At 35.9% G+C, this 23,447-nt stretch overlaps 3 protein-coding genes across 3 annotated transcripts; 1 reads left to right on the forward strand and 2 right to left on the reverse strand.

Moving 5' to 3' along the window:
* Positions 1–2,188: 2,188 nt before the first annotated feature.
* LOC137826922 (extra-large guanine nucleotide-binding protein 1-like) lies at positions 2,189–4,694 on the reverse strand. The gene is made up of 5 exons (XM_068633080.1): positions 3,238–4,694; positions 2,969–3,106; positions 2,786–2,890; positions 2,535–2,708; positions 2,189–2,406 (listed from the first exon to the last, which is right to left on the reverse strand). The coding sequence occupies exons 1-5, from the start codon at positions 4,135–4,137 to the stop codon at positions 2,206–2,208; spliced, it is 1,518 nt and encodes a 505-aa protein (XP_068489181.1). The 5' UTR covers positions 4,138–4,694; the 3' UTR covers positions 2,189–2,205.
* Positions 4,695–6,067: 1,373 nt separating this feature from the next.
* Positions 6,068–18,554, reverse strand: LOC137826933 (phosphatidylinositol-3-phosphatase SAC1). Its single transcript, XM_068633092.1, has 16 exons — positions 18,211–18,554; positions 17,921–18,125; positions 17,676–17,841; positions 17,380–17,602; positions 13,719–13,795; positions 12,981–13,168; positions 12,772–12,869; positions 12,191–12,324; positions 11,950–12,081; positions 10,277–10,655; positions 10,031–10,152; positions 9,836–9,946; positions 9,462–9,674; positions 8,069–8,248; positions 7,554–7,665; positions 6,068–6,413 (listed from the first exon to the last, which is right to left on the reverse strand). Exons 1-16 carry the CDS (start codon positions 18,328–18,330, stop codon positions 6,165–6,167), a joined length of 2,709 nt encoding a protein of 902 aa, XP_068489193.1. The 5' UTR covers positions 18,331–18,554; the 3' UTR covers positions 6,068–6,164.
* A 318-nt stretch (positions 18,555–18,872) lies between these two features.
* On the forward strand, positions 18,873–21,184 carry LOC137827993 (pentatricopeptide repeat-containing protein At5g47360). Its single transcript, XM_068634384.1, has 2 exons — positions 18,873–18,891; positions 19,286–21,184. The coding sequence occupies exon 2, from the start codon at positions 19,426–19,428 to the stop codon at positions 20,848–20,850; it is 1,425 nt and encodes a 474-aa protein (XP_068490485.1). The 5' UTR covers positions 18,873–18,891; positions 19,286–19,425; the 3' UTR covers positions 20,851–21,184.
* The last annotated feature ends 2,263 nt before the right edge of the window (positions 21,185–23,447 follow it).

The following is a 23,447-nucleotide window of genomic DNA, read 5'->3' on the forward strand; positions in this document are numbered from 1 at the left end:
AATAAAAAATTTATTGCCAATCCTGTGGGACGAATCTGGGGCTCAAATCTCAGCCAATACCCGACAGACACACTGACGAACGTGTGGTAAAAATTTCAGACCAAAATACCCAAGGAGTAAGGGGTGGTAAGTCCCAGACCGAGAGTGAACAAAACTGGTTTTCCGAAAACAAAACGTCCTGGCTTTTCTTCCCCGTATCTTCTTTTTGTGATTTCTTTATGGACGTGCCTCCTTACCTGGGTGCAAACAACATACGAAAGTACTTGTGTGAACCTTTTCAGCGCAATACGGGCCCGGAAAAAAATTGCAGAAGTTAGGGCGAAATTTCACAAGTTTTGGTAGAGGATAGCCTTGGTCTGCACAAAATTTCTGAAAAATTCTCCCGAAATAGTTTTGTCCTGAAAATTCACGTAAGAATCTCCACTGAATTTGGGACGAAACGCGACAAATTTCAGGTCAAACGGATGAGTACTCACCCACGAAAAAAATCAAACAGTTTCCCACACAAACGAACCTTCCTTTCAGCCCTGGCAGTGATGAATAAAAAATTTATTGCCAATCCTGTGGGACGAATCTGGGGCTCAAATCTCAGCCAATACCCGACAGACACAATGACGAACGTCTGGTAAAAATTTCAGACCAAAATACCCAAGGAGTAAGGGGTGGTAAGTCCCAGACCGAGAGTGAACAAAACTGGTTTTCCGAAAACAAAACGTCCTGGCTTTTCTTCCCCGTATCTTCTTTTTGTGATTTCTTTATGGACGTGCCTCCTTACCTGGGTGCAAACAACATACGAAAGTACTTGTGTGAACCTTTTCAGCGCAATACGGGCCCGGAAAAAAATTGCAGAAGTTAGGGCGAAATTTCACAAGTTTTGGTAGAGGATAGCCTTGGTCTGCACAAAATTTCTGAAAAATTCTCCCGAAATAGTTTTGTCCTGAAAATTCACGTAAGAATCTCCACTGAATTTGGGACGAAACGCGACAAATTTCAGGTCAAACGGATGAGTACTCACCCACGAAAAAAATCAAACAGTTTCGCACACAAACGAACCTTCCTTTCAGCCCTGGCAGTGATGAATAAAAAATTTATGGCCAATCCTGTGGGACGAATCTGGGGCTCAAATCTCAGCCAAAACTCGACAGACACACTGACGAACGTCTGGTAAAAATTTCAGACCAAAATACCCTAGGAGTAAGGGGTGGTAAGTCCCAGACCGAGAGTGAACAAAACTGGTTTTCCGAAAACAAAACGTCCTGGCTTTTCTTCCCCGTATCTTCTTTTTGTGATTTCTTTATGGACGTGCCTTCTTACCTGGGTGCAAACAACATACGAAAGTACTTGTGTGAACCTTTTCAGCGCAATACGGGCCCGGAAAAAAATTGCAGAAGTTAGGGCGAAATTTCACAAGTTTTGGTAGAGGATAGCCTTGTATGCACAAAATTTCTGAAAAATTCTCCCGAAATAGTTTTGTCCTGAAAATTCACGTAAGAATCTCCACTGAATTTGGGACGAAACGCGACAAATTTCAGGTCAAACGGATGAGTACTCACCCACGAAAAAAATCAAACAGTTTCGCACACAAACGAACCTTCCTTTCAGCCCTGGCAGTGATGAATAAAAAATTTATTGCCAATCCTGTGGGACGAATCTGGGGCTCAAATCTCAGCCAATACTCGACAGACACACTGACGAACGTCTGGTAAAAATTTCAGACCAAAATACCCAAGGAGTAAGGGGTGGTAAGTCCCAGACCGAGAGTGAACAAAACTGGTTTTCCGAAAACAAAACGTCCTGGCTTTTCTTCCCCGTATCTTCTTTTTGTGATTTCTTTATGGACGTGCCTCCTTACCTGGGTGCAAACAACATACGAAAGTACTTGTGTGAACCTTTTCAGCGCAATACGGGCCCGGAAAAAAATTGCAGAAGTTAGGGCGAAATTTCACAAGTTTTGGTAGAGGATAGCCTTGGTCTGCACAAAATTTCTGAAAAATTCTCCCGAAATAGTTTTGTCCTGAAAATTCACGTAAGAATCTCCACTGAATTTGGGACGAAACGCGACAAATTTCAGGTCAAACGGATGAGTATCAAATGGATAAAACCATTTTGCTTTATGGTGTTCAAAAAGAATGCAAAAGGAAAAGGTGTTCAATGAAATGTGGACAAATACTTCATTCAGACAGTGCAGATATCCCAGTTAGCTCTTTATATACTCAGAGAAAAACAATTACCAGAAGAAGTTGATTCACCAACAAGTTGTTCGTTACTTTTTTCAAACAAACTCTCTTCAAAAAATTCTCGTGCCTCTAATATGATGCCAAGGTACCTATACAAGTTGCTTTGAATTACCAGCTTGATGTTTTGGAGCTCGGTTACAGAGAAAGGAGCATTATACAGAAGCTTGGCCTGCAATATAAAAGGTTCAGTCTAAGTGTTACAAACTCAAGGCTTCAACTTATTACAGAGAGTTATTCAGATGTAAGAGATATACCAAACAAATGCATGACAAATAATTCCCTCTAGCAGCATGTTACCTGTTTATATATGGTACATGTTCCAGAATTTTCAGAACCAACAAGTAAAAATTTGTGAAGCATTTTCTTTTGAATGTTGTGTTTGCTAATTTCATTTTCTCCTTCGTCAGCTGGAGTTAAGGAACTAGAAGGAACTGGCAGGGACAGAATTAGAGAAGCAAGCTTCACTGTAGACTGTCAAAAGCATGCACATATACCAGAGTCATTGACAAGGGATTATAGCTTAAGAAAAGCTAAACAACATGAATTACCTTCTCCCATATGTGCCCCTTCACATTCTTCTGTCCCACTTCCATGTATGATCCATCTTGGCTCACCCAAAAGTCAGTTGTTCCCTCACATGGCACTCTTGCCCACTGCAATTAAACAAAGTGACACTTCAGTTTAACAGTTTCAAAATTGTATACTATGAAAGTGCCTAGATCAACAACCACCTTCAGTATCCAAAGCTCTTTTTTGGTAATCTCTCGACCATTTATAGTTACTTCTGTCTTTCCATTGCTTGCATTTCTCTGCAAGTGACCCCCAACCTCCAACTGTGGGCTAATAATTTGACATGGCCGTTGACCTTCCTGCAGGATCAAGCAGTACACCATATCTGAGCTTTGCTTGTAAAAAACATAAATGGTAAGTTCAAGTTCATTAAGTTTCACTTAGATTAAACTAACAAAGAAGAGTATCCGAGGTTCGACTTGATTATCACCTTTCCCCAAAACCCAGATGCTTTATCATACCAATAGAAACCCGGTTTCAATCCTTTTGGGGGGTTTGAACAGGTCAAAAGCAGAGTGAGCTGATCCAAGTCAAGGGGTTCTCCATTCACACGAACATCTTCTGCTGGTATCTGATTTGTTTTACAAAACATCTCATCCTTCATGATTTGTTTCACTTCCCCCTTAGACAACAAGTACTTGAGCATCCGAGAAGGTTTTCCAAGGTTCCCTCGCTTCTCCTCGTCAATTCTATAACCGATGCAAGTGACACATTTTCTGCCTTCAGACATGGACCCCATTGCTCTAAGTACGCAGTTGCGACAAAACTTTGCACCGCAAACAATGCAAACCTCCCTCTCAGTTAGACGACTCCCTTTAAGGCATCGATAGCACGATCCCTTCTTCCCACCTCTCTCAGCATGCGGCCTCACACGATTATTATTGCTATTACTATTGTTGCTATTACTTTCTCCACTAACAGATTCAACAATCTCTTCATCATCCACTATCTCATTTGTCTCAGGATCACGAAAGGTCACCACGGAGGGCCGTTTAACATGTTTTGGGCTAACAGGGTCGTCATCATCATCATCATGATCCTCTTCTTTGCATGACAGGGGATTAGAAGAAACAGAGGAAGCTCTTGAAGCCAATTCTGCATTGGTTTTTCTAAAGGGTTGGATAACTGGAAGGGACAAGTTGTGAGGGGGAGAATGAGCAACAGGGGCAAGTGGGATTTGGTCAAGGTTGAAAGGAAGAACTTCTGGGATAGAGTAGCTGAGAGGAGGGCCTTTGTATTCCTCAGCAAAAGAGTATTCATAGCTGAAATCATCTCCAGCATCATGAACTGAAGGCACACCGGGACGAAGACTTTTCAGAAGCGAAGCCATGTAAAAGTTTCAAAACTCAAGTGAAACAAACTTGTTCACTCTGATCAAACCAACACAACTCGGTGCTGCTTATGCTATTCCTCAACCTTCACTCATTTTTGAAACGTAATATCAAAGGTCGTGAGTTGCAAAAATTGGTAGAGAGTATATGATGGAGACTTGCGAGGGAAAGAGTTGCACAGGTTTTGGTTTGGTCATGAACAACGTATGATGCTACCTATAACAATAATCATCTACCTGCCAAAAAATATAAAATAAAATTTATTAGCAAGATTGAAATTTTAAAGATTGTTCATATAAAAAGTAGCCCACATAATAGTGCTAAAGAGTATACTTGAAAATAAAACTAAAAACAATGATCTTCAACCCACTCCAATACACAATAGCATTAAACCATTAGTTTAACATTTCAAAACCATATCAAGCGGAAGACAAACTAAAGATTAAAATTTAATACTCACAACCAGAAGCCTAAAAGCAATACTAGAGTTGAGTTGAAGATAATAAAGTATCTCCCATTTCTAAATAATATTATTTCTACGTGAAAGGTTAGCAACACATTTTCTAAAACAATTCTTTGAACTGGTAGAAAAATGTTGTAAATCACAAAATTTTGAATCACACATCTTGTTTAATGGTATTCATTCATGATTTCAAACTTTTTAAGAAATTTTAACTGTAAGTAGTACATTCAAGAAATAAAATAAAAAAACAAAGAAAGAGATTACACTTTATTCTTTTTATTTGTTTATTCTATTCTATAAACATCAAGTAATGGGACAAGACAAAAAAAATAATTGAGTTAGTTATATATAAACTTAGATTAGATTGCTCTGTAAACACTCCTAACTTAAGAGCCTCGTAGCCTTATCATTATTCTTTTATTCACTTCTAATTTGACATTTTTCTATTTACTTCTTCAATTCTTTTATTTCTATTTTTTTTTTTTTGTGCATCTCTCTCATGATTTTGCTTTTACGTACTTTATCAATATTATCATCTTTAATTTTTGTTATATTATGTAAGTAATATTATAAGGTAAACTATATTGATATATCTTTTTATTGAGAAATGTTAGTACTTTCTTACAACATTAAAGTTTGAACTATGAGGAAGCAACATTGCAGCCTTCTTATTCCTGGCCACCGAGCAAAGAAATGAATGATCACAGAGCAAAGAAATAAATGACAATGAATGATATGGATAATGATTAACTTACCCTCTCATATTAAATTCAAAAATTCCAAAATTGCATGGCGACGGTAAAGAGAAAAACAATTTTTCAGTATTAATCTTTTGAATTTTAAAAGGAATTTTTTCTTTTGGCGAACAATCAAAGCATTTTTATAACTAATACCTCAAAAATGATATTTTCAGCTGCATTTTTAGCTAAGGGTGAAGTCATCTGATAAGCAATGGGGCTAAGCAAGGAAGTTGATCTCAATATGTTAAATAATTGGTCTTGGGAAAAAGCAGTCAATGCAATCAAAGTTTTCAGCACTATGCAGTGAGCATCACATTGAAGAAGTCAAAAACAAGAATGGGAAGCGTAGAATGTAAAATTCACCTGGTGACCAACATAGTGTAGTTTTTGTCCAGTTAGATCATGCACATACTTGAATGTGACTGGAAGATCATATGCAACTAGTTCATCCCATGACCAGTTCCAATCAATAATCTTAAAGAATAAATCTGATATAATCAATAAAACCAAACAAAATTGTTGACCATAGAAATGCATTATATAATCAACAGAACCAATGTTTATAAGGATCAAAACAAATAGAATAAAATTGTAAGAACTAAAACCTAAATATAGTAAAAGTATAGGAACAAAAATCTACAGTTTTAGAGTATGAACTAACCAAGGCAAACTATAGAGAAAAGATGTGCTCAAATTAAAAAAAAAAAAAATCTAAGGCCTGCCCAATGATAAGAAAACTGGTAACGTCTTTTGTATAAGGAAATCCGAGTTAAAATAGTACAGAAACAATTGTACAAATTATACATGTCAAAATAATAACCCATCATATCCTTTGTACTTTTTCTTCCCCAATTAACCATCTTGTAAGCCAACTCGGATCATCACCAAAAGATTTACAAGATCTGGGAATGATCCCAAGGTCAGCACCAACTTGGTCATACTCCTTTAGAGCTGCTTCCATTTCTGCCGCAACTGTAGTATCATTAACAATTTCATGTGAACTCGTGCTTAAAGCATCGGCGTAGTGTTGCTCCCTCTCAGAGTCATTTTGGAAAAGTTCCAAGGCAGGTCCCTGCATGCATGCCAAGGATAAAGGAGGTAAAACTACATTTGGCAGCAAACATGCATACACAATACAAACTGAAAAGGGAATTCTTAGAAAACTTTTCGTGTGTGCCAGAACATCGTACAATAGCTTCAGCTAAGTAGGTCGGTCAGTTACAATATTTTTTTTTACCTACCAACACCATGGTTTCCCCCAAATATGATAAAAGATATTTTTGTATAAACTTTCCTATAAACATTTCTAGAAAAAGGAAAATAAACATTTCTAGAAAAGGAAAAAAAGAAGAAAAATAAATAACTATTTCATAAGTTAAAAATTAACTTTCGCAAGGTTTTCTCATTAATAAAGATTATTTATAACTTATGCATAAATCAATTTTAATTAATGAAGAAATTTGTTTTACTTTTTCTTATTTATTACTTTTATAGGTGTTTACTTATAAATTTGTCTAGATAGACACAAAGACAACTAATGGAAACCCCACAAGTGGGCCAGTCAATGTAAAGAGAAAAAGGTATTGGACATGAACACCTCAAGTGCTAAATGACACCCAGTCAAAGAAAAAAATATATAAATATTATAGATGATATGACGTCATTAGAAGAGAGATACAGAGAAGTTATAGATGTCGATTGGGTTTAAAAATAAAGGATGTCCTTGTATGACTATTGAACTGAGAATAGGAATTCTGATTGAGAAGCAGTGGAGACTACAAACAGAATGGACAATTAACAGCTCATGTAAGAGCATTTGTAACGAAAATGCATGGAACCATGCAAAGGTGCGGGCTAGTATGAAGGGGTGAGAGGGGGATGTTGAAGGGAGTGTCATCATATTTAATTGTTCTGGGTGACGGTAGCCATTGGGCCGAGATGTATTCTCTCTTTTAAAGTTTCCACAACTTTCTGCGTTTTTCCATTGTAATCAAGGCTCAGCTCTCCGTGTTCTTTATCATTTTGAATACAAGTTTCATTTCTTATTAGAAACATAACATGCCAATTAACCCAGCATGTACTTAAACTAAAGGACAGATCTGTACCCCTGCTACAGCGCTTTGTTTGAAGCAAGCAATGGTAAGTGTTTCGTCCAGATACAAAGTACTAGTTCTGTGGCCATGTTTATATATCTCACTGTTAAAGTACATACCTGACATAGCTCAGCATAATGTTTATATATCTCACTGCTTTCATCTTGATCACCGAGGAGACTACCTCCATACCAGCCATTCGCCTCATTAGCTGAGGTCATTGCAAGGTACCTACCAGATTAAGAGTATAAAAAGAGCATCATCACTAAACTGAACAAACTAAAGGCACCGAATAAGAACAAAGAATGTGGGACTGTCTACAGTGTTAATATGCCCCTGTAGAGACAACAGTGGATTCCCAACCAATGAAGAATAGTTAGTGGTGACTTTGGTAGTTTTGAATACAGTAGATCCTTCACTTAAAATATTAAGAGCACTAGCTCAACTTAACGGATCAAATTCAAATGCACCAAGCTTGTTCTGTTAATCAGCATAGCAGCTCTGTCTGTCTAGAGCTAAAAAATCACAACGCACAATGTAAACATACAAATGGGTTTGTAGTAACCTACACTGCAAACGTTAGCCAACAGAAAAATGGAAGGTGCAATGAAGTCACACAACGATAGATACATACCTTTGGAAAACGTCCTCTTCATTCATATCATTGCCAGAGGAAAGCCAATTCAAGTCACAAAATCCATTAGCATGAGATTCTTCAACGTCAGTTTCATGAGACGCTACTTTTGCAGCAGAGGAACCCTCTTCATACTTTCTCTGCCCGAAAAGCCAATTCGGGCTTTTGAGCTGTATCTCACTGGGGATCAACAACAATCATTGACTCAACAAAATTACCTTAAGTTAATTAGATCACAGAATAGCTTTTGCATCTCACATTAGTCAGAAATTCTACCCACTACTTCCCATACAAAATGATATTGTACATGGTTAGGGTGGAAGGGGTGGCTGACATGGCAACCAAGTTTAAACAAAAAATTTACATTCATCAAGAAATGAAGGTTCTAATCTTACAGTCAAGAGAGATTCTCATCTAATCAATCTACCGAAATTATCAAGATGATTAATGGCTTGCTTCTATTAGATGTTGTTCGACATCAGAGGGAGTTGAGCTAAAGGAATCCAACTTTTTGCTGTTTGTATTAGTTAGAATCTGAACTAAACATGCTGTGAATTATTCATAATCACAATAATAGGCATGCATAAAGCAATCAAAGAAAACTATATAGTGCACAATTAGATTCCTGAGCATTGACGGAAATTAGTTGAAAGTACAGAAGCTAAAAAGCACAGGACAGCATGGCATGCGGACCAATTATGTCAGAGACCCAAAAAGTAGAAGAATAAACAGGGAAAATGAGAGAATATATGGATTATTTCCAAAATGAAACAGAAAATACAGCAGGATGGTGATTCCTACTACCGCATCCTCCAGACAAGTTAGCACCTCCAAGCCATAACAGAATTTCACTATATCCTTTTGTATCCTCCCTCCTCATTCTCCTCCCCCTATATTTCCACTACATCTCTCACTTCTTAACTAATTTTGTTACACCTTTTGCCACCTCAGCATTTCTCTTCACACCCTTGTTTCTCCTCTCATACACTCTCCAAATTGGGCCTCCTTTCAAAGTGTAAGCCCACATTTCCAGTCCTAAAAAATTATTTTTGAAATAATAACAGAAATGATAAAACTCAGTGAAGCAAGTACTAAGAAGCAGAAAGAGACAAAATCAGCCACTGTTGTCTTAAAACAATAACCAAAGATACAGGATCTGGTCTTAAATGGAATGCAAGAAAATTTCTAATATTTACATGTGCACGTCAGCAACTGTTGTCTTGAGACAATAAGAACAAAGCTACAGGATCTGGTTTTAAATGGAATGGCAAGAAATATTCCAATATTTAAATATGCACGTCAGAAAATCACAACAAAAAGGCAGCAGTCTATAAAAAGTACAATAAACGAGAAATAAAATCATTAAACAGCAACTCAGAATAAGAGAAATTACGCTGCATCAGGTGCCACTCCACTGTTTCCAGAAGTCCCACCTGGTCTCTGATCAGGTTCAGAGCATAGTCTTACATTTCTAATTGTACTACAGGTCTTCTCGATTAACTTGTCAAATGATGTCAACTTTATCCGTAAGAAGTCTTCTCTGCAAGCTGGTATAGGGGTGAATATTATTCCACCTCTTCCGGAAGGCTTGGGATTCGGTTCAGAACTGAAAAATTCAGGAAGAAAAATAGAAATGATAGGGAAAATAAACAATTGAAATTGTATTTACATACAAAATAAAATGAGAAAATCAATGCTGAATATAACATCATAGAAGCATATCAGTAAGGGATTTTAATATCAGTCATTTAAACTAGGATGACTCACCACTTCTCAGGACTTAGATCATCCCCAATCCCAGATACATGGAGATAATAATCTGAATCCAGCTCCCAGAGTGCAGGTTTCCCTTCATGTGGTTGGAAGTAACCTAAAAATCTGGCAAAAGAACAATGTCTTATATATTTAAAATATTAATTATTTATTCAAGACTAGATTAATCAAGGGACAGAGGAATAATACAAGTTTATTGCATCTTGTTTTTCACCATCTGTGTAAGCATTGCTATAGTATCGTTTTATGGACTTCAAAAACTCTCTTGATTGTGTTGTTGCTTTCCACTTTCCCTGCCTCTCCGGAAACACCTGTCATTCACCAAAATACATACACATATATTACAACAACACAGCAGAAGAAGACGCAGATAAGCAGATTAGATATTTGTCAAGCAGATTTCATAAATTTAGAATCTCATAAAATATGTCATACAGTATTGTGAGCTGCTGAACCACCATACTGCTGGGCAAGAGCATCCCCCATGCTTTGATACATATCCATTAGAGCAGCAGCAATACTGCTATCAGGATCGACTTTTGGCACATCAGTCAAACCCATCGCATGGAGCTGGCGTCCTAAAGCTTGAAGACCATATGCATACTGGGCAACATTTGTACGGTCCAAGCAGTCAATGCAGTTGGTACGGAGAACTCCACTCTGAAAATGTGGTGCGTCACTAGTAAAATTATCTTTTCTATTCTGGTGGTTCGAGTCAGTCTCTCGGTTAACCACAGAATTTATCATTTCGTTACTGTTCCCAATCCTCACAATATCACCAGAACTAGCTCTAAGATCTCTCAGTGAAGTATCCCTATAAAAATAAAGAATTAGTTCAAAATATAAATAGAACTTTCATTCTCTAAAGCAACATTTTTCACTTTTACAATTATGATAAAATAAAACTGCTAGCCGTCAGCCCAATACATAGACAAACCCAGCCAAAGATTACTATGCTTAGTAAAAATTTTGGGCAGTTAGTTCTTAGGTTCCATTTGTAATTTGTTTTACACCAAAAAGGGCTGAGTCCTGTGCCACACTTGGCGGGTGCCTATTTATGCTGTATTGCTCCTGACATAAGGAAAGAAGAACAAAAAGCATTTCGTTAGGTGAAGACACCAAAGTTTTGCATCACATCTCTAAAACAACCCTCAAGAAAAATGCTTTTTGAACTTGAAGCACAAGCAATGCCCAGGACAAACTACTGTGTCTTGAACTTCAACTTCTTTTTGTTTGAAGAATAAGGATGACGTGGATAAAATTCTAGAATACTAGACCACAGAGACTCTAATTACTAAACTCAGAAACTTAAGTTAGATGAAGACAAATGATTTTATAATACATTTCCTTAACATTGTCAAATTTTTTTAATTAGAGCCTCTTCAGGTGCTGTTGCCACCACAACTGCTGTTACCTTAACACCATCAAAATAAAATATATGGTAACAATAGAATGTGTTTATCTAATGGAGCCCAGGCTTAAAGGCCCTTAGAGGAGAGATAACATACATATATGACTACTGGTATAATTCTATTATTTCTTGGGTGGCATTACTACTAAGCCCTAGCTTTCCATTGTTATCAGAAATCATCATTATTCATTACAGATAAAGTCAACTTTTCTTCAATCATCCGAAACTAAAGACAAACAAAAAAAAAAGCAAAGACATAACCGGAAGCAATCTTCCTCCTCAAAGTCTAAAAATAGATAACACAGGAAAGCTTAAGAAGTATAAGATCAAAAGCTTAAGTGTAATATCAAAACATGAAAAGAAAGGATATGAATTTATTCATTAATTTCATGATTTTCGTCTGAGACTTCTAGTTCTACATCTCTTAATTATGGAAAGACCATATGTTAACAGTGAGGGCTCTAGAGCAGCAGGTGTTCAAACCTCATCGCAGAAGTATGAGGGGAAAAGGTAACAAGACCCTGCATTTTTTTCATATCTTTCCTATTTTTTGGAAAACAAAAGGGCTTGGTTAGACAAATACCGGTTAGCAAAAAATGTAATTCCATGTTAAGAGTTACAATTCCAAAAAAACATAAATGAAAAAACAAGAAAAACAATGTATATGTCAAGAAACAATTTCAGTGATAGATCATACCTCCCTGTGCTTGTTCGATTGTTCTTGTTGGTCCTCTTTATTATACTGGGTTTACCACTGTAGTAAAAACCAGTTAAATCAAGTGCTTCACTTGCTACAGCTCCTAAAACTGCCAAAACATTGGCAGACTTGCTTTGAAAACGGCACAGAAGAATAGAGAATAGTCACATATAAGTTTGAAACGCAGGAAAATGAAAAGATCACTACTGTGAGGCTAAAAGATGAAGCAAAGTAGGCTTACCTCTTTGCAAATTTGTGAAAGTCCCAGTGAATAAATCTAAGATGGTTCTCTACCGGTAGAATTTGGTTCAGATACCCAACAGCACTAGCAAATTCACGCCTCAGCATCATTTCTCGAGGCCTTTTCTCAACTGTCTGCATTTCATCATTTAAATGAGCTACAAGAAACTATAAATTATTTTCTAATTTACAAAAGAAGCAATTCATTAATGCAAAAACGTGTAACAATGAATCATATTCGGTAGAGGATTCACAGATAAAGACTGTAGGGGAAAAAATTCAAGCATGCTTGGTACTGTTGGCAGTATGTTAGCAGATTCTTTTACATATTTATTCATTTTCCATTTGCATTTATGATTACATATGATGAATGAAAAAAACTTGCTAGATTGAAATTCAAGTTTCAAATAGGAAGTCATTTGGTAGAGGCATGGGACATGGATAGAAATCAATTTTCTCTACAAGAACCAGGATGCAAATAGAAGTCAGGTCCCTTGCTAAAAGAAAAAAGGAATCAATTAACATGTACATAGATATTTACTAACTTTGCACTAACTAACTAATTTTTATTTGACGAATTACCTTAATCAAATTCAGAACAATAATTGGATTGCCATATCTCTTAGCAAGGTCTTCAAAATGCAACTTAGTTGCTTGGTATGTCGGATCATACCTCTGCACTGGAAATCAAAAGGGAAAAAACAACAAAAGAGAACTTCCTGCATTATAGTTTATAACAGCATAAAATTGAACAATGAACAGGATAAATATTAATCTCAACTATTTCGTACAAATTATGTCAGGCTTAGGGCTAAATCTTGATGCTTCTTGTGACCAAAAAAGTGGTATTGATCCACGCATTTGCACAACTGAACTCATTTTTCCCTTGCAAGAGCCAGCTTCTTCATCAAGGACAATCTGCTCTGTCTCAACATCATTAGCAACCCTCCCCCGATCATTCACACCCCTTTTCAAGTAACTGCACACAGAAAAAATTCATTACACAGAAAATTAATCTAACCAACTGTTATAGCCAGATAGACACAATGTAAAACCAAATATCAATTCAAAATACAGAAAATTCATGATATCAAATAATATTGCCGTGTGTTAATCCACTGCAAACACTAAAATCAACTATCCTACAGAATAAAGATATGATATTGGAATAAAAAAATAACCCTAATAATACGTATATAATCTCAATATTCCTTTATATAAAGGATTAGTACCTTATTTCTATAATTAAAACACAAGTTGCCTAGTTGGAAAAATTTTCAATGTACAAGATAGTTCTACCATTAATCATCAATCATTGTGAAAGAGAAGAATAATCTAGTTATTATGTATCTGGAAAAAAAATCATATATAAATAAAAATTTAACAAAACACTCCTAAGGATGAAATTAAAATATAATAAAAAAAAACAGAGAATATTTATCTAATTTAAAATTATCATAGTGATTCATGACATCTGAATCAATTGTAAAGTAAGAAAACATGAATAAAATATCAAAATAAGAGCTTACCGTGTCCCTGCAAAATGTCTCGATCGTCTAGAAATCAGGGAAACACTGAAGTCCCTTCCAAAAATTGATAGACGAATCTGCAATTTTTTAAAATCTCAAATTGGATTATACAAATTAACAATTGTTATGAATAGTTAACCTAATTGACTGGACAGCAAAATAACGTAATAAAAGAGGGTAAAGGCAATGGAGGATACTAGGTATTCGAATAAACCCACACCCGCAGATATTGGTCGAACCTTTCCAAATTTTGACGGAGAATCCCCACATTGAAAATGACACGGGTATGGGAATAGGTAATATCTGATTTTTAAATCAGGTAGAGAGACGGGGAAGGGTATGTGCATATCTGTCTCGTCCCCGCCCATCCATAATTGTTTTAAATCACTAAAACACCCTAAGTTTATTAGGTAAGCTTAAAAACTTATTTTCATTGTTCTCTTTGGTCCTTTGCTTTGTTTCATTTGAAGAACTCTTCTTTCATTACATAATCTTTCATTCTCTTTCTTAACTTCTCAACTTGTTCGATATCCACTAAGTTCACTTAGATCCCCACGGTATTTTTCCTCTCATCACAACCTTAAGTTACAATTGTTTTCCTTTCTGCGTTTTCGTTCAATAAATGTATTGCATTTTAGGAAATATAAACCTTAATTTCATCAAATTAAATCATTTCTAAGACACAATTTGATAATTTATGCTCCCTTTTAATACTAAATTTGCCAACAGTTGTTGCATTACTGATTATTTCCCTTTCTTTTTTGCTTTGCTCGTTCTGAAACATATTATAACCCTAAAGTAGTACTTACTCTATTTTATCTCTAATGGAATTCATATTTGAATCTAATTAAATTTCTCTTATTTGTATGAAAGTGGTTACGAAATGGATTTACAGGAAAACACCATAATGGAATCTAAAGAAGAATCATGTTAGGAATTGAATGACGAGACAAACATAGTCTAGAAAGTCAAGGGCCTCTTGGTTCCTTTCTTTGTGTTTTATTAATTGAAAACTACTCATAAAAAATGACTTCAAAATGGTTTTGAAAACCATTATTTCTTAAAAATATATTATGGCAAATTACTTTAAAAGTAAGTTTTAAAGCAACAAAACATGTTTGGATAACAAGTTTTATGACAATTCTCATTTCTTCCAATTACCACCAACCAGGTGCCTGTCTCATCAACCAATAAAATATACTGTTTTCATCCCTCACTGTTATTCCAGCACTTGGCAGTCATTATTGCATTAAGTTAAAAACAAATACAGGAACCAGAAATTCTGTCAAATTGATCCATACAGAAACAAGCTTTTACCAGGCCATTATCATATGATTAAGCAGTAAGCCAAGCCATTGAATGCAAAAATAATTCAATGGTGGGGTGGTCGATATAGACTTTAAGATACTGATTAATGAACAAACCTGCAAAAGAAATAGAAGAATTGGAGGCAAGAACTATAGTCTATCTGCCAAGCTCATTATCATCCAAGTGATCAAGCCAACACATGGAGAATGAAGCCAAATTGCCACTGGAAATTTACCAAACTACCATTGATTGAACTTCTTAATTACAACATGCACTAGGTATAGATTGGAAAAAATTAAGACAAAAAACTTTTCTTGGTTTGCTAATTTTAAAATGTGCATCTTGCTCTTGTTTCTTAAAACTATACCTGGTAAACAACAATTGTAAATACTTTCTTTATTCCTTTTAAGATTGTATATGCTGTTTTGTATAAATGTTAATGGCAATCAGATTCCAAACAGGCACAAAAATGTCTCTGCTCCAGAGTTTCTCTCTCATTAAGATCAACAAGTTATAATTTTGTTTTCAACATCGATTATTGAACATATATTCTTATTTTTTGGACTTTTATTGTTTAAAAAAAATTACTTTAGAGATTCCATCTTCTATTTTATCTTTGTAAATAAAGCAATTTTGATGGTTTGTTGAAAGTGTGACATAAAACAGTTAAAATTCGGTCAAAAAAGAAGATTTGATTAAGCAACATCAACGAAGATTTGCTTAAAGTGCAAATCTTCTTGATTAAGCCAGGACAATCCTAGGAGAATATATGAAGAATGACTTTTGTTTGAGTAAGTTGTTTGCTCGCCTAAACAAAGTCACATCATACTCGCTTAAGTGAGGCTTGTCAATCGCTTGAAGCTAATGAAGTGAGTAGCTTGCTTAAGCTAGGAAAAATGCTTGTTTAAGCAAGTGAAGAAAACAACTTGCTTAAGCTAGAGAAGATAAGAAAGACCATTAATATAAATTACTTGGGTCCATTAGAACTCTTATTGATAAAGACCTAAAAGAGAGGTTCTACATAAATTTTGATAGGCAAAATAGATCTAAAAAATTCTTATAGATATGGCTGGAAAGCATCTCTCCAACCATTCATCACAGTTCAACTTTCAATCATAAAAAATTGCAATGTTGGATGTAACGGGACACACTCATGAAACACTTAATTTGAATTTATCAAAGATTTATTTCAACCACATTCTTCTTTATGCTTAATGCTTATATTAATTTGATTACCTTTAACTAGTTTAATTGGGATTTGATTTCATTGACATTAGACAATACTTTTAAATAGAGAATGTTACCCAATTGAGCCAAACAGAAAAAAAATTGTTTTGGAACGTCTGAGCCTAATGAAAAACAAATCCTTTCCACACCTTAGAGAGTAGCAGAGCATGTGTGACTTCAAATAGTAAGAGTTCTAAGTTTGGGGTGAGTGTTTATCACACCCACCAAAAAGGGGAAAATATTTGGTATCTCAAGCAATAACCTACCCAGTTTATATATATATATATATATATATATATATATATATATATATATATATATATATATAAACACAAATGATCTCTTGTTTCCCAACTGGTGTAAAACCATGTTTGTTAGTCAGGACTTATAACAAGTCAAGAAAGACCTTGGTGATCCTTCCATGAACCTTTTATTGTGTTTTCAAGAGAGGTGGAGAGCAGGCCCATAGAACAATCCGTGCAAGCAGACCCTTTGCATAAGGCCTCCAATTATTGAGGGCCTCTAGATTTTAAAAACCCACAAATTTTTACTAGCCTGTAATTTCTTTTGCCTCCTATATACTAAGGGGTCCAATTTTCATGTCTCCAAAAACTTTAAGACAACCTCGATAAAGAGCAAATTTGTTTTGTGCATTTTCTATGCTGACTTGAGTGAAACACTCACCTGATGCTTTTTGGTTGAGGAAAACAAATTATAAGTGGTGTTTATTTCTACGAGTCAATAGTCATGATTTTTAATTTCTACAGAAAGAAATTTGGGGTCAATACTTCTAAAAATTTATCTGGCTGAGGTGATATATTTCTAAAATCATAAATGTATTTATTTTCTTTTTCATTTTTCTTGTTTGAGGACAAGCAAAGTTCTAAGTTTGGGTGTTTCAATCTTCTTCTTTTGTGAGTATTGAAGCTAACCACGTGTTATTCTATCCCGAGTTCCAATAATAGTGAAGTTCAGACATTTTTCATCTTGCTCTACTAGCAGGTATTCTATAAATAATTGTAATTTTACCATGGATCTTAAGGAAAAATGCATGTTTTAAATAAGAGCAAGTAGGCTTGGCAACGAACTATCATGAATGATAGAGGGCAGAAAGGAAGCAACGTACCTGCCTAAAATGACCATGAACTAAAGCTATGGTCCAAATAGTGTTACTGCATCTTGACCTGATTGCTTGTGTCAAATATGCATTCCAAACAAATATATTATCATACGACATCCCTCCATCTTCGCTAGGAGAAACGTTCTTTTGCAAACTTTGCATTATAGGGTAAGTGTAACTATAGAAAAAATCCTTGGTCAAATCGACACTAGACAAAAGCTTTCTGTACCTGTAGTAAGAAGAGGTGATGGTAAGAAACTGATGTTGTTAGATGTGGTAAACGTTGTGGAACGGTTATCTACCTGAGCTCAGTCTTAGAGTGAGCTAAATCAGATTGAATAGAAACATGTGGAATGGTTATCAACTGGCTCTCCTTGATGCTATAGATTGCATGGCCACAAATAGAACCAATCTGTCTACGCTTAGTAACGAGAATCAAGTAGTAAGACTCGAGAAACTTGATGCAGCCTGTGAATGATAGAGGAATTGATTGAGATATAGATACAGATACGATGAGAGAGAGAGAGAGAGAGGGAGAAATTCTAACCAGCAATTCCGAAAACCTTAGCGACGAAAGTGAGACCCCCAGTGGCCCGGTTACCCTCAGCAATCCGCTGGAGCAAGCTCTTGATCTCCTGGGGCGAATACAGAACGGGGTCTTGGCTGATATTCAGATCCGACGGCTCTGATCGATCGATTTTCAAGACTCGAAAGAACCTCTTGTTCCGATCACTTCCGATCAGGTAGAACCTCTGCGATTGCGATTGCAATTCCATAGTCGGTTAATTCAATCAGTTGTGTAAAAGAGTATTGCGTGATGAATGAATGGATAATTACCGCTCTGGTTTCGTAGAGTCTGAACTTCTCGAGGGCGTAAGAGTCAGGATCCAGTTCGGGATCGTTGGAAGGGTGAACCTTTGCAGAGGCAGAGACAGTGGTTGATCCCGATTTCGCCATCAATTGTCTTCTATTCTCTCTATCTATTCCTATTCCAATCCCAATTCCCCATTCTCCCACCAATTCAAATTGTTCCCAATTCCTAATTCATCTTTCTCCTTTCAACTTTAAATACTCTTCTACTCCCCATTCCTACGGATTATCCCAATTAATCCTAAATAATTACAATAAAAATAAATAATACACGTGTGCTAACTACAATTTTTTAGAATTCCTGTTCCATTAAAATCTAATAATATTTAATAGAAGATTGGTTATTTCGAGATATCAACACTGTGGAAGTTTCTTTCTGCACCCCTTCGTTTTTCTTCCTGCACCCCCACAAAGTATGCAAAGACAAATATATCCTTATATTTTCTAAAAACCCTAGAATGCACATAACACTCACACTCTACTTTTTCTTCTTCCTTTTTGCACACATATAGACTGCATTTCACTTTCAACCGTGGTCTACTCCATCTCTTGACACACATGAAGACGTTTCTTTTGGTGGTGATCGGTGGTGTCTTCAACGACTTGACGGTGGTTTCTCTTGGTGGTTATCTCTATTCAGAGTAAAAGGTAAGTAAATTTTTCGCAAAACTCTCAAATTGATACATCCGTAAATCTTTCAGATCGATGAGTTCGATAATCTTCCAAATTTACATACCCATAGTATGTTTCCAGATTTCAAAATCCATAATGCAATTCACAAATCCGTAATTCAAAAAATGCAAGTAACATTTTTCAAATAAAAGAAAAATCATGACTAATTTTGAAATTTTAAAAATTATGGGGTGCAGGAAGAAAACATAGAGATGCATAAAGAAACTCCCTAACATGATATATTATTTTTAATGTTCTATATTTGACAAATACACAGTCATCCAAATATATTTACTTAGTAAATATATTTTATTAGTGCATTTTTATTTAAGATTATATTATTAATTATTCGGAGGATGTTGGAAAAAAGCAATGGATTTGGGAGCGGTGTGGAAGGAAGAAGGAAGAAATAACCCTTTCTCAGAGACAGAAGCACAGGCACTGCACTGGTAATCAAATCAATTACTCCTTTCTCTGTTCTGTCTTTTTTCGTTGTCATCCACAAACCCTATGCCCCAATTTGTAAATTTTCGGCTTTTCCCGCGCTTCCACGCACTCAAAACCCTTCCTTTCTCCACCCACCGAATGGGCATGGCCGATACCCTCTGTACCCATCTCCACCAAAGCAATGGCGGCGTTGAGAACTCATTGTCCAAGGTTAAGCCTAAACTCGACTCTCGGTGTGTGATCCAAGTTCTCAACTCCTGTCATCCCAAGCAACTTCTTTTGGGTGTCAGATTCTTCGTTTGGGCTGGATTTCAATCTGGCTACAGGCACAGTGCTTACACCTACAGCAAAGCTTGCAAATTGCTAGGGATTCAACAAAATCCCCAAATTATTCGTGATGTCGTTCTGTCTTACGAGGCTGAAGGGTGTTCAGTCACTGTCAACATGTTCAGGGAGGTTCTGAAGCTGTGCAAAGAAGCTCAGCTAGCAGACGTGGCATTGTGGGTGTTGAGGAAGATGGAGCAGAGTTTCAACATCCGTGCTGACACTGTGATGTATAATGTGGTTATTAGGCTGTGTTGCAAGAATGGCGACATTGAAACGGCTGAGAAGTTGACCGGGGAGATGAGTTTGAATGGTCTTTATCCTGATCTTATTACGTACATGGCAATAGTGGAGGGATTCTGTAATGCTGGTCGACCTGAGCATGCTTATTCTGTTCTTAAGGTTATGAGAGTACATAAATGTTCACCCAATTTGGTGCTTTTATCAGCCATTTTAGACGGCTTGTGTAGGTCTGGATCTATGGAAATGGCATTGGAGTTGTTGGATGAAATGGAGAAAGGTGGGGATTGTAGTCCAAATGTTGTTACTTATACATCTGTGATTCAAAGTTTCTGTAAGAGAGGTCAGTGGGTGGAAGCATTGGATATTCTGGATAGAATGAAAGCTTTGGGGTGCCATGCAAATCATGTTACTGTTTTTACTTTGGTTGATAGACTTTGTGTTGAGGGTCGTGTAGGAGAAGCTTACAAGTTGATTGATAAGTTTGTGGTGGAACACGGTGTTTCTTATGGTAATTGTTGCAGTTCACTTGTGATTTCTTTGATAAGGATTAAAAAGCTGGACGAAGCAGAGAAGCTCTTCATGGAAATGCTTTCTGGTGATGTCAGACCTGATAGTTTGGCATCTAGCCTTTTGCTGAAGGAGCTCTGTATGAAGGACCAGGTATTGGATGGATTCCACTTGCTTGAAGCAATGGAGAATAAGGGATGTTTGTCTACCATTGACAATGGTATTTATTCTATTCTTTTAGTTGGCCTTTGTCAAAGAAACCACCTGACGGAGGCCACAAAGTTGGCCAAGATAATGCTTAAGAAATCAGTTCCACTGCAACCTCCGTACAAAGATGGTGCAATCGATATCCTTATAAAATCTGGAGAAAAAGATCTTGTAAACCAGTTGACTTGCATTCGTAAGGGGCTTTGATGATAAAATGCTTTATGAAGGAGGTCATGTCCATTGTTTCTCTGCTGCATCTGGTCATAAGTTTGCATTGTATAACAGTAACAGTAAGAATTGGTTCCTGTGATGTAGTCTGCTGATACTATGTTCATTTCTTCCCCTTGTAGGAGACAGTGTATTCTTGAGAAACAGTATGCTTGTCTTTATCTGTATTTGCTAAACCCATTCTCCTTATAGATTCCTTTTAATATCGATAAATTGTTAAACCCATTTTCCTTATACAAATTAGTGGAACTTTTTTTCTTTGATGTACACAATAAAATTCAAGAATAAAGCTGTTGAAATATTTTTGCCCTTTTTTCTTCTGTATTTGGTTCTGATTGATGCCATGTTTCGGGCCTACTGACATACCATTTCATGATTAGTTTTCTTATCCTTTGACATTTGAATCTAAGAGTGTGTAAAAAGCTATTAGAAAGGGTTGCTAATCCAATTTCCCCACCCAATTAATCAAGGGGACAACCAGAATGTACTTGATCTGTTGGGGATGCAAAGTATTGTTTGTCAGAATTTTGGTTAGTAAAAGCAAAAGTTGTTAACAGAAGTACAAAATGTGTTGAGTTGAGAGTCGTATATTTTATGCTGCAACCAATGTGCAACATAACTGCTGGATATTATCAAAGGTTGCTAATTCAATTTCCCCACCCGATTGATGAATGGGAAAACCAGAATTTGTTTGATCTGTTGGGGATGCAAAGTATTGTTTGTCAAAATTATGGTCAGTAAGAGCGAAAGTTGTTAAGAGAAGAACAAATGCGTTGAGTTGAGAGTTGTACAAAAATATATTTCAGGCTGCAATCAATGTCCTACTGAACTGCTTGATATTGTAAAGAATTAATGAAAAGTCAGTTTTAGTTACCAATATTGTTTTGATTCACAGTTTTCTGACATCTTTAATCGTGTGGAAAAGCATTTTGTTTATTATTTTCTTAAAGATCAGTTTCTAATTACAATACAAGACCTGAAATTATGAAACTTTCATTATTGAAACAATATAGCATGGTACTCAAGGTGAACAAAAATAACATTCTAGTTTTAATATCATAATATTCATTATCTATTTGTAACTTTTTGAATTTTATGTAATGCAACTTATAATTCTTCAAATAGCATGGCTTGCTTTCATCGGTTTTATGTTAAATTGAAACTACGATTGAAGGTTAAAACTTAGAATATATAACTTGTGTGCGTAATTGAGTTTATGAAAGGGGATTCGCAAGCAAAGTAAGTAAGTGAACTTAATTGAATTGCCAATTTTAACTAGTGATCACAGATTTAATTTATTTAAAATAAAGTAACAGATTTAATTTATTTAAAATAAAGTAATTAATAAGATTCGATGATATTAAGGCAGATAATCGTTTATTTAATATAATATTTAAGACACAATTGAACTATAATTTGATTATTAGCGGTTATAAGTTACTATTATAAAATTCATTTATATTTCATAATAATTATTTAATATAATCTTACATCAACTCTCTTATCTCTTATACTCACTAATATTTTATATTTTTGTTGACTTGACTGTCAAACAGTTTTTTGCAGGTCGAACATCTTTCTCTTTTTGTGATCAGTCAACCCTACAAAATTCGATCCATATAAAAGTCTTCTCTTCATTTTTTTTCTCCACTTCGAAACTCTCCTAATTCATATTTGGTAAGAACATTTGATGCAATTGGGTAAAAATTTTCCCTGGTCCACAAAAATCTTGAAATAGCTAGACAACTACCCAGTTCATCTCACAAAACCAAGATGAATCCTCCATCAAACAACACAATGACAACTCAAGTTAAAGCACTCCTACGCAGGAATGAGGAGAATATGCAGAAAGTAATGGAAACGACACTCGGGAAGATGCAAGATAAACTCAAGAAGGATATGGAGTCCTTGAAGCAACAACACCAAATAGAGATTAAACACTTGGCTCAAGAACACCAAGTGAAAATGCAAGCATTACAAGAGCAACTCGCAACAAGGAGTAGTGATCATCAAGCTACTTAGGGTAATCGAGATCATGTCGTGTACACGAGTGTCTCCCTTAGACCATCCACTCAAGAAAAGTGTCTCCCTCGCTACACCCCAACACCAAGATCATCATGGAGGGAGACTTGGAGCTTTGAACAACAAGCAGTTCCAACCCCTCTGTTGAATGGGACGATGAAAGCTAACTTGAAAGGTTTTCATCCTTACACACTCGAAGGTACAAGATATGATTGAAGTACTTATCCGATCAGGTGTTCTTGGCCACTTCGTACAACAAAAATAGTCTTGTTTCGGAGGATAACCCGGTCGGGTCGAGGACACTAGAAAGGAGGTCATAAAAGAGGCTTCTACAAAGGTTTTCAAGGGTGAGGTCAAGCAACCCAACAAGAAAGGGAGGTGTTCAAAGAGATATCCAACATAATGTGGGGATATCATTACACCCCCAACACATATACAAGAGAAACACCTTTTTGTTTGACACATGATGTAGCGCTATGATTCCTTTTGAACTTGAATGAAGTACTATTTTTTCTTACTTTAATTTTTTTATCCTTAAGAAGGGTTTTTTTTTT

Source organism: Phaseolus vulgaris, chromosome 11, assembly GCF_000499845.2.
Source record: "Phaseolus vulgaris cultivar G19833 chromosome 11, P. vulgaris v2.0, whole genome shotgun sequence".
Classification (NCBI taxonomy): Eukaryota; Viridiplantae; Streptophyta; class Magnoliopsida; order Fabales; family Fabaceae; genus Phaseolus; species Phaseolus vulgaris.